The 12,237-nt window shown below is 38.7% G+C and overlaps 1 protein-coding gene across 6 annotated transcripts in view; it reads right to left on the bottom strand.

Moving 5' to 3' along the window:
- Positions 1 to 12,237, bottom strand: part of LOC107713446 (protein turtle homolog B-like) — a 76,274-nt gene that overhangs the window by 42,237 nt on the left and 21,800 nt on the right. For all 6 annotated transcript variants that reach the window (XR_001636891.1, XM_016518929.1, XM_016518931.1 and 3 more), the window contains exon 3: positions 2,964 to 3,110. Coding sequence is in view for 5 of the 6 variants with exons in the window: in XM_016518929.1 (XP_016374415.1) it covers positions 2,964 to 3,110 (147 nt within the window). In the remaining variant the exon portion in view is untranslated. The remainder of the gene's footprint in view (positions 1 to 2,963; positions 3,111 to 12,237) is intronic.

Below are 12,237 nucleotides of genomic sequence, written 5' to 3'. Positions count from 1 at the left end.
TACGAACTTTGTTACATTGGTGCCGAAACCCGGGAGGAAGGAGGGACACACTGTCAGAGAGCCCTCGCTGCTGAGGGGGTTTGCGGTGCTGAGGAGATCGGGCAGCAGGAAGGAGCTGAGACCGCCAGTGGCTGCCCGAGGCGGTGGTGCTGGAGCGATGGAAGACGAGGTGGGACGGAGGGCTCGCTGCAGCACTCCTGGGCCGAGGAGGGGTGGCTGCCACCCAAGAGGGAGCAGAGGAGTCGGCGCCGTTCGCCAAGAGGCCGGAGCCCCGTCCGCCATGTTTGGGGAGGAGCAGGGAACGGGGGACTCGCTGCTGGCTGCCCTCGACCAGAGGAGCCATCGCCGTCCGCCAGGAGGCGGAGCAGCGTCGGGCCGTCCACCAAAGATGTCCAGTACTATCGCATGGCACCGCGAGTGAAAGCCTCTCAGCTGGTTGAGGACCAAGCGGCAGTGTGTCCGGGAACCAGACCGAGAATTTTTCTTTTTCTTTTCCTCTCTCCATTCTCCTCATCCTTCCGTCTCCTTTTCTCTCGCCTCGTCTGTCCTTACCCCCAGGTAAGGCGCCGCCGCCGTGATCGGCTTCCCCCAGAAAGGGGGAAAGGGGGGAGTAGAGCACAGTCTCGTGGGTACCCCCCCGGCCTGCAAGGGGCGATGGGGGTATGTGACGAGGGGTCACATTAAAAAACTTTCGCATTAAAAGTATCTAAAATAACTTTTTTCTTCTGCTTGAGCAGCTCTTTGAAGATATACTTGTGTCTTTCTTCCAAATATACCGGTACCTCTTCTTGAGTAGAACGCTCAGTCCCTCCTGTGCAATTTCAGCCAGGACGACCATGATCATTTACTGCACACTTTTATCACTTCCTCTCTGCTGCTGTTCACTGAATGGACACATATCTCACTTGGGGATGTGATTCAATAAATGGACACTATAAAGGACCAACAGAGTTGCTTATCACCAACGTACCAACACGCGCTAACGATTTCTCACCAACATGAGAAGAGACAGTGGTTCCTTAATGACGCCCATAATTATCTTTAATTCCTCTGCCACTGCAGCTCATACATGTAAGGTGATGTACAGTGAGAATCAGTATGCAGTGCAGACAAAAGACTCCAGTATTGGAATTAATCTGCTGTGTCAGCACTTGATTTAAGCCTACAGCGGTGTTGTGATACTATTAATATGCGACCGAGGGCCTTTTGGATATTGACCCCCAGGCAATGATTACTGAGCTGTGAATCATGATAGTTTACATATTGTCTTAATGGATCGTATTAAATTCATCATCTAATAAAATGCAAACACTCACCGTGGAGGAGATAATATATTTCCAGCGGCGCTGAACCATGCCCATAAATAATAAATCAGGCAAAATGTGATGTTCAAACGGAATGAGAGGGAGGAACATGACATGACCAAAGCCTTGAGCTACCCCAAATTTGCCTCTGTAGTTTGGCACCATGGAAGACATCTCCATTAGTGTAATGGAAATGATGAGGGCTCTGCTGCCTGGTGAAATATTACTAGACATAAGCAGGGCAGGACTTAGGGGGATGGGGGCCCCTGGGCTTGAGGTTATGTTTGGACCCTATACCTACACTACAAATGCCCTCAAAAAGAACACCATTATGGAGTAACACAAAATACACAAACATATGCTTTGAGGTTCATAAATAGTACAATCAAACTACAACCGCCAGTAGGTGGCAGCAAGTGACTGTCTTAATGAGTGAGTTGAATCAACCGATTCGTTTAAAAAGCTGATTCATTTAACTTTGCAAACGACTGTACTTATAGCCTGACTGAATCATTTGCTGGACCATGTAACGCTGAGGAACAAAACACTGTTGTTCGGAGCACGTAAACGGGCAAAGGCGGGGCCCCCTACAAGGCGGGGCCCATGGACTGCAGCCCACTCAAGCCCAATGGTAAGTCCGGCCATGGACATAAGGGCATGCAGATCTCAGAGCGGGCCGATGGGTTTCTTTTGAATGCTGGCCCATACCCAAAGGCTCATAATATTGAATGTAGGCTTCATGAAATCACTTGACAAGCTCAAAACAGGAAGTTTTGGCAGGGCATATCAAATGATAGCCCCTTTTATTTCTAAACAGCCAGGGTTTTGTTACAGTACGTCACAGCCATGAACTCGAATTTGCTACTTGCTAGTCTGTTTACCGAAGGGATTGGAGTGAATTTGATTGAATAAATATCTGTGTAGTGCAGGATGAGTAGGATCAGTATTTTTATTCATTTTCCTAGAAATGTGTCAACATTTAGGAGTTAACTAACATATAGATGACCTTAAAGATTACAGACATGTATTAAATAATTAACCCAAAATCAAATCATTACCTATTATTGCCCAGTGTACGACAAGAACAAAATATTGCCTCTAACAAGGGAGACTGCAATAACGTTTTCTGAGGGAAACGATGGCAGCAGACCTAGACCACAAGGGAGTACATTGCTCATTTCTGTAGCAAGAGCATGAAGGCTGTTTTTTGTTGGGTCTACCACACATATTAGTCACAGCAGCAGCCAGTCATGAGTGGTAAGAGACTGTCACATCCTCCTCCACTCCTCACAGCTCTGATTTACTGCTGATATTAGAAATGAATATGAAATCAAGCCACGATTAGTCCTACTCCACCCCCAAAAGCAGACATTCATTAAAAACGAGGGGGAGGGGAAGAGAGCACACTGAAAGAGAGAGAGAGAAACAAGGAGAAATGCATGTCGGTCCGTCCTGCAGTGTATGCAGAGTCTCAAGAGAAACCGAGTAGGCTACATACATTCACATATGCAGATATAAGCAAAGCCTTATACACAAACCACAGCAACTTGAGATTAATGGAACGACAGAATGAACGATAGATAGATAGATAGATAGATAGATAGATAGATATGTGTGTCTTTCACAGTACTAGTGTGGTGAGAGTGGCGAGGTTCTCACCGTTGACTGTGAGGTGAACCCAGCTGCCGTTGTGGAAGGTGTCGTATTGTTGCTCCAGCATGAGGACCCTGCACTCGTACCAGCCCTGGTCTTCTGAGCGCACCTGGTCGATCTGCAGAGACGCTTTGCCATGCAGACTGGCTCTACCTGAAAGCGCACAGGAAAAAAGAAGAGCTGAGTGGGACTGCTGCAATGGACTCACTGCAGTCAAAAGACAAGCTCGCGTTCACTAAGCATGCATACACACATATTTCATATCTCATTTAGAATGATCTGTATCTCATTAACATTAGAAAGAGAGTATGAACAAATTTATGTGTGCATGTGTCTGTGAATCTGAAATATAGAAATATTTGTGCGAGAACCTTTTTTTTTGCATACAGAGTTATTATTGGTATCTAAAAGTAATTATTAGTTAATTAAATTAATTAATTAAAGCACTTTTATTATTATTTTTTTTATTTTTTTTATGAATGTTGGTTTGGCAACTAACTGAAATAAGTTTAAGCTAAAACATTTGAAATAAACTGGAACTAGAAATAAATAAAAACTAAAACTTGAATAAAACTGACATAAACATAATTAAACCTAAATAGTAATATTTAAAATTAAATTTATACAAAATAAAAATAAAAAAATGTAACAATTAAATTATACAGTAAAATATTATATAAACAATTCAATAGTAAAATAATAATAAAATAATAAAATTAAGAAACTTTTAAAATAAAATTTTTATTAATAAAAAATGTAACATATAGTTCTGAGTCTACTATATAAATAGTACTGAAATAACACTCGCACAGCTGTAGGGACGCTTTGTAAGTAAGACCCAAAGACTTTAAATTAAAAGAGGGAATAAATACAAAGCAGCATCAACAAAACATCTCATTTATTAAACCATGAGGAGAATTTCAGTGTAAATTGTACATGAAACCATTCTTGCATACACTATCAATTCGAAGTGACAATTTAAGCAAAAATGGTTTTAAGATTTTTTTATTCTTGTGTTGCATGAAAAAGGCTCATTGCAATGTGTCACACATTGTGCTAATGTGAAGAATGTTGCATCCAAAAAAACTGACATGACAGACAGCGGCACCGGTTAATGACAATGTAACAAATGCACCGACGTTAACAAACAAGCTAGATGAATTTCCGGGTCTACAGTTTAATCTGCCTTGTTTAAAACGATTCTTACTTTGCTGTCACTGCATACTGCGCTCTGCTGAAACAGAAAATTTATGTTTTAATTAGCTGTCTATGTAATATTGGTTGGTGGAGATTATTATTAGTTGCTATTGCCATGAAATAAAGCCCAGTATTGCCATTATGATTACAGTTAATCACTCCAGCATATAAAGAGAAAAAAAACAAAAACACCCACTGAATGTTAAAATAGTAACTCCATGAATGTTATATACTATATAGCTTAAAGTCTATGGAGGACCAAAAGCGTTCAAAACAAATTTTTTAAATTATTTTATTAATTATTAAAACTTATTTAATTATTTATTTATGCATTAATTAATTTATTCTCACATGTCATTCCATATTTATTTATTTATTTAATTTATTTATTTATTTCATATAGAAACTTTGTATTTTTAAGGTTTCACCAATGACAATTTCGCAGTTCACAAAATGATTAAACGATACGCAGCAAGCCAGCGTGTGGAGCAATGTATAACATTAATAGCAAAGCGATCTTCCCTTGATTTCAGCCCTCCTACTCTATCGAATGAAATGTATGCTGCACTTGAAATAGAAAAGAACAAAGTATCACAGCTCACATCTGAGTGTTACACGTTCTGTACTAAGAGGCTTAGCAACACCGACAATACAAATAGTCACAGAAAGTGAGAGAAATGTGGGCAATCAAGCATCTCTCAGACTGAACAAAGCCATTCCAGAGCTGGTCACTATCAAAATACAGTATCTCATTTGCCTATCTGAAGACTTTAGCTGGGATTTAATGTCTTCGAACATTCACTGTGAGCGTGTCAGACTCCGGCTGGCCTTCATACTTCATATTGCTGTGTAGTGAGCACTAGATATCATAGCCCTGGGATCACAGCTGCACCTGAGAGAGGAAACGGCGGGTTTCCAGAGCAGAAAATCAATACGGCACGGGGCAGAGGAGGCTGCGGTCTTGCAGTAAAAAAATAAGGCCTTCAAAATCACAGCTATTTTCGTGCGGGGTGATAAAGTACTGATGGGATTGGGCATCGGCATCAAAGTTAGGGAGCATCTTCACACTGAATGTTACAGCAAATAAAAGATGTTCTTGAAGCCACTGCTAACAGGACTGCATCAACTTTCCCACTACAGGCTTAAATGTCGTTCGGTGCCAGTGTATTTGAACACGTTTTAACATGTTCTATGCCAGTGTATAGTGTATTAACTTCATGTGATTTCTACTAATCGGATAACTAATCAGTAGTCGCATTTTAGTCATTTTAACCACCTCTTGTTTTTATTTGTATTTAAGTGTTTTAGTACGTAGCACATGTAGCCAAATATTAACATAGCTGTAACACTAAACCAGAATAGTGTTTCTTGTGATTCTTACAGTATTATGCCAAATAAGCAAGGATATCTCCATAATGAGAACAAAGTAAATGAGACATAAAATTAGCAGAAAACTATAAAAAAAAATATCTTAAGATTATCTTAAGATTTTCTGTCCTGTTTTTGACCCCCCTCATCAGAACGCTCTGTTTTGAATGGGCGTGGCAGATTGCAAACTCAGAAGTAAACGCCCAATGCTATGATTGGCTAATAGTTGTGTATGTTTGACAGCGTACATTCCTCACAGATGGACGCCGCTGTGATTTAGGTCAAAAATGCATAAATAACTTAATACATATCAAGCGATCTGTAAGAAGAGACAAAGCAATAGTGACCACGTAATGAAAACTGTTACTCACACTTGTATTGCGATATTACTGTCTGATCCAATATAGTCGACACAGCATCGTCTTTTAGTTTCAAACTTTCTGAAAGTCTCGCATCGAATTGTGCCTTGTTTGTAAACTAATCCGTGGTAAAAATGAAGTGAACAAAGGACCGAGTTCTTACTGACGCGGTCTGGATCTTCATTAAAAATAAAGTTCATCCACTCTTTCCTAACGTTTAGGAAGGCAATGCAAACACTGTTTTTCCACAACTTGGCACTGCACAGCGTCTTGTTGTCTTCAGAGCCATCTTTATCATTTAGTTGCGTAGACCTGCACGTTCGCCTCTCTCGTAAACACTACATGCGCGAATCGGTGGGCGGGGCTAAACAGGCAGCGATGTAGAAGCAGGCGTTGATCTTCTTCTGCGGAGGCAGTGTTTAGCAACACTATTACCTCATAGAGTAGAACATTCCACAAGCTGTCGTTTTGGCAGACTGCCGTCAATATAAGCTGTTTTTAGGCTAACGAAAAAGTGTTGAGTTCTGAAACTGTCAAAAGATCAAGGGAATTTTAATTTCTCAGTTCAAGACCTCTTTAAACTGATCAAAAGTGACAGTAAAGATATTTATAATGTCATAAAAAATATCTATTTAAAATAAATGCTGTTCTTTTGAACTTTCTATTTATCATTCACGGTTTCCACAATATTATTAAGCAACATTGATAATAATGTTATCAGCATTGATAATAATAATAAATGTTTCTTTAGCAGCCAATCAGCATATTAGAATGATTTCTGAAGGATCATGTGACACTGAAGACTGCAAGGATGCTGAAAATTCAGCTTTGCCATCACAGGAAAAAAATTTTTAGAAAGCAATTATTAATTAACTATATTACTGTTTTTACTACATTTTGATCATATAAATACTAATCCCAAACTTTTGAATAGTGGTTAATATATACAAGCTTCATACCAGCTGAGGTTTGTGAGGGCTCACCTCAGAAGATCACATTTTATTCACAGCACTCTACGTTCTGAGCGCGCAGGGCCGTTCATTAAGCAAACTCATTAGGCGCTTACTTACCAAAATCCTCCTGCAGGCCTCTTGCCAGCAATGACTGGGGATGGATTTGTGCACTGCATTTTAGGGGCCCGTAAACAGGCCCTTCCTGAATGAATACAATCTGCCTCTAGCTAAGAATCACTTTAGGAGAGCCTGTGTAAATCACATCTAAACTGCTGCAATGATTGCCGCATAGATTGTCCGTCTGCAAGACAATGAGGACTCTAATACGCTAAATTGGTGGAGGAATCAGACCCGGTGCTCTGGCAGTAGCCAACAGGGAGAGAGTTTGGGAATTTCTGCAGCAGAAAATTGCATTGTGAGTTACAGTAATAGCCTTTTGGAGTTCAATGGTAATTGTGTGCGGGTCCAGCCAAACTGTGAGACTAAAGCCTCGTGACGTAAAGGAACAATACGAAATGAGCTGCCATTGCGACGCTGTAGTACCCACAGGAGACTATGATATACAGTCACACCGATGGGAAGCCTGGAACTGAACATTAGATCTCATATCTAATTTAAAATGCAATGAGGCCACAACTAAACAGTAGAATGATAGTTAATTCACTTCCCCCTTACTCTCCCTTACTAAAATCAATTATTTATGGTTGAAGAGGATTTATGAGAAAATACAATATAAAGATGTGAAGCACAAGTCAATTCTTTCCTGGCCTTCTTATGAGCTTCGACCTCTCATTCAGAGAGGGAAAGGTTCAATTAAAACCCCACATCTGATAAGCCACCACAGTAGCTCTGTTCCAAAACCTAGTGAGCTACCTAACTAGAAAACATGTGAAGGCATCATAATTGTGCTGTTTACATTAAAGCTGTTCATTAGACAAATAACAAACTAGGAACAGTTATAATATTTGCAGCTAAACAGAGGGCAAATTATAAATATTGACAGCTTGAAGAAAAAAAGATTCAGAACCCTATCTGTAAAAAAAAAAAACTTAACCATTTCAAATTGTATTCACTCTAAGACTGTATTCATTGTTCTTTGCACCAGACAATGGAAACATACCTTTAATCCAACAAACTAGATGCTCTTAAGTACTGTTTACTAAAGTTGTTCAGTTTTACTATTGCATCCACCTGAAAGTTCACATAACACAGTGTAATTAAGTAAACTCAACAAATTTGTAAAAATCAGTTGTGTTTACTCGCTTTTCTTAAGTAGATTCAGTGATTACTTTTTACAGTGTAATGACAGCTTCAAGGCGCCTCCTGTATGGAGAAACTCGTCGCATGCATTGCTCAAGTATGATTTTGGCCCATTCTTTCCACAGAGTCTTCAAATCTTGACGGTTCTGTGGGCCTCTTCTATGAACTCTGATCTTTAGTTCTTATTTTCTATTGGATTCAAGTCAGGTGATTGGCTGGGCTATTCTAGCAGCTTTATTTTCTTTTTCTGAAACCAACTGAGAGTTTCCTTGGCTGTGTTTGGCATCATTGTCTTGATGAAATGTCCACCCTTGTTTCATTTTCATCATCCTGGTACTGTAGGTGTTGGGACTGAACCAGCTAATATTAATTTCCACTGACTAGGGGCAGGATTGCTTTCTAATTACTGATAGATTTCAGCTGGTGTCTTGGCTTTCCATGCCTTTTTGCACCTCCCTTTCTTCATGTGTTCAATACTTTTTCCCTGTGTCTTTCCATTTTAATACACATAACTTAATTTCTGAACTTATTTGTATTGTTTTCTATTGTTTTTGTATGTATGGATTACTTGGGTTGTTACCGACATCTGGTGAAAATTCAACAGTCAACAGCAACTGTAGATATATATTTACTGGGAAAAATGGTGACGTGTTCAATACTTATTTTACATATACAGTATTTTAAATTATAATTATTTATTAAAATATTATTATTAAACATACATACTGCCCTACAAAGGCAAAAGACCTTAACTCGCTAGAGTGTGAACCTGAGAAAAATGACTTTAAAGTTTTTTATTTGTCCAGCCAAATTTATTATATGTAGGACACTGGAAATTTGGCAATTAGATGTTTTAGTAATGAAAATTATCTACATTAAAAAATTGTGAGCTTGATTTTTACGCCTATTTTGAAGTTACTGTACTCTGCCTTTTTTTATTATCTGCAAAAAGTGAGAAGTCACACCAAGGCAAAAGGCAGTAACTTCCACATTATCAATATTTAGTTGCTGATCACCATTTACAAAATCGTTATAGTAACACTTGTATAAAATCTAGTGATCATGGGCTGTCTCATAGGCTACTGCATATAGCAATGTGACTGTATTGATTGTTTTTTTACCTTAACAAGCAGACATAAAGCTAAACATGTGAGTGGATACCGTTTTGCAACCAATTTATTTGCAATGCTCAGTAACGTAAAAGAATGCCAGACATAGCGTAATTGCTTTTATATTGACTTGAATGAAAATAGCCTAACCGAAGGACTTGTGGATTGATGTGAACGCCAGCAAGCAAGAATGCTCAGAATGCTTGTGGATTAAACATCTCCGATGACGTTCATCACCATGGATTGATTTTATCGGGTTACAAGAAAAGGTATAGGATTTAATTGCGAACTGTTAGTACTGATTTTATGATTGATCATGCTACATGCTATGGCATTCGAGTCCACACGCATCCAACTAGAAGTGACAGCCTGGTGAATAATCTGCATTATAAAAAGGAAAAAAAAAAATCTTTAAACATTATTCACGATTACGTATTGCTCCCAAAGTATCTAGTCTTTACAGTGCTTTGTTACATGGAGCTGTTTGGTAGATCGCGATATATCTAATTCGTTTGTCTAATAAAGTGCTTCAGTGACAGATCAGATGTATGAAAGTATACAAGTTACACCGTAATTAAAATGCGACAGATTTTAATGGACAGTAAAGCAAAGGCAGAACACCGTTTAACTCCAAGCTGGCACCGTAACTTCATATTGACATGCGGCTAAACAAAGGCAGAACGCCGTAACTCAATTTCAGCGTTCCAAACAAAGTCAAAGAGTGGTAACTGGTGTTATACGGTGTTTTGCCTTGATTTCTCCAGGACTTTTCGAAGTTACGGTTAAGACAACCCATTATTTTCTCGGAGAAACAACAAAATTGACTCAAGATACTTATCCACATGATAAAGGATGTCTTGAATGTCCCAAAAATATCAATAACTAATTTTCGACCAAAATCGAAGTATCGAATATAATATATAATCGAAGTATCGATATATTATAATATACACGTTTTTTAAATATAATAAAATACACATTTTTTAAAATATAAGTTTATATAATATAAAGTAATTTAAGTTTAACATAATGACTACTTTACTCAATATTTGCACTTGTTATGTATTTTAATGTTAGTTAGAGTATACTGTATACAGGGCGTAAATTTCATCTAACAGTTGGGGGGGACAATTAACATAAAATTTCTCAAGAGCAATTTTTGAAGGGGACACATGCAGCTAAAATTGTACTTGTAAGGATATCTATATACAGAGGAAAGCCTTACTACTATTAGTGCAGCAGGGAGACCGTGCTTAAAGCTGTTGTGGTCGCGCCGCGACAGCGCTCGTGTAGACATTACTATCCGTCACAGTGTTGCCAAGACCGCGGTTTTCTCGTGGAATCGGGCTACTTTATCACTGTTGCCGCGGGTTGTTTTTCATGGCCGCAGGTTGAAGCGACCCCAATAACGTGTATTTTAGTCCCCGGAACGTGATTTTTACTGGGGGACCCCCTCAAAAAACGCGGTTAGTTTGGGCTAGTTTTGAGTAGCAATTGGGCTGGTTTTGTTGTGAAAACCTGGCAACCCTTTCCGTCAAGCAGGTGACGTTATTATTGCTAACATAGCAGATTCATCGAAAAATACATCATAAATAGAAAATAATCACTTCATCTGATGTTTAAGTGAATAAAATAGCCTTGACAGCCTTACTTACTTGTGTGTAGGTGATGTAAAATAGGAAAGCAGGCATTTGGACCAAAGCACTGTGAGGCAAGGGAGGGGGAGACTCAAAATATTTCTAAACTGAAAACGCATTTTGCCCCATTTGTGTTGTTTTAATACTTACACAATTATTTTAAGTATAAAACATTGTTATATACAATAATAACATAGCAGTTAAGTGATCAAATAATGTCAAACAATCACAGAGATGGATGTGTCTCACGCAGCTCTGCGCCCTGTGTCGTGGAGTGCGTGTGCTTTGAGAAGTGCTGACAATAGGTGATTTTTCACCCAGACGGCCAGCAGCAGATCTGTGGTAATTAAGGTTCTGTAATGCACCTTGAAAGGGAATGAGTGCCATGCTAGCAGGCAGCCATTACTAAAGCTTTTCACAATCCATGTCAAGGGCTGCTCACACTCTCTTTTTCTCTGGGTCGGACAAAGGGCTCGCTTTCGCGTTAAGTAGTAAACATAGAAAAAATGTGTTTTCGCTCAGCCTCACATAAAATGAGCACATTAGATCAAGTGCAACACTTCTAAATTCAAAAGGAAGACTAATGGTGTGACTGGAACTTTTAATGGTTTGTTTACAGTTAACAGCTTTCTCTAAATCTGTCATGAGCAGGTAAATTTAATCAAACCCAACCTAAAGCCCTGGGCTCAGTCCAAATTCACATACTGTTCCTGCTGCAAAGTCCACAGTGAATTTCCATCCTGGTTTAGGCCGGTTTATGCTGGTTCATCGCGGTTTTGATGAGGGTGCACTGTGATGTACTTTTAAGTTAGAATTGTTGGATTCATAAGGGATCCAAAAGTCTGAAAATCTGTAATTCAAAATCTAATTTCAAAGCGGAAATAACCTGAAAGGTTTCTCAATTTAACTTTTCATTCAAGTTGAGATGCTAGAAATACAATTTGTAATGGGAAAAAAATCTTAAATTAGAAAATAATGCACAATGGAAAGTGGTCTCAGTCTGTTATTTTTGTATAATTTATATACTATTATAGTATTATAAAGTATAATAATTTTAGTTAAGGTTTTATTAATTCATTTGCATTAATTTTTATAATTTTTTTATTAATTTGTATTAGTGTTCATTTCGTTAACGAAGACTATGACGAAAAATGTTCGTTCACAGCTTTTTTCCCATGACTAAGACAAGATGAAGACGAGACGCTAAGGTCAATAAACGATAACTAAGACTATATCAACATGCAATTTCGTGGACGAAATAAGACGAGACTAAAATGTATTCAAAAAGATAAAACCTTTACCAAAAACCTCTTTTTATTTTCGTCAAAAAAGGAGACAAAATGTTATTGCAGACTGCTCTACACGCCTCTACTACGCGAGCTTTCATGAGGGCGGTT

The sequence above is a fragment of the Sinocyclocheilus rhinocerous genome, unplaced genomic scaffold (assembly GCF_001515625.1).
Source record: "Sinocyclocheilus rhinocerous isolate Xijiao unplaced genomic scaffold, SAMN03320098_v1.1 scaffold689, whole genome shotgun sequence".
NCBI classification, from domain to species: Eukaryota; Metazoa; Chordata; class Actinopteri; order Cypriniformes; family Cyprinidae; genus Sinocyclocheilus; species Sinocyclocheilus rhinocerous.
Note: the sequence above shows the minus strand (reverse complement) of the source record. Positions and strands in the feature narration are given on the sequence as shown.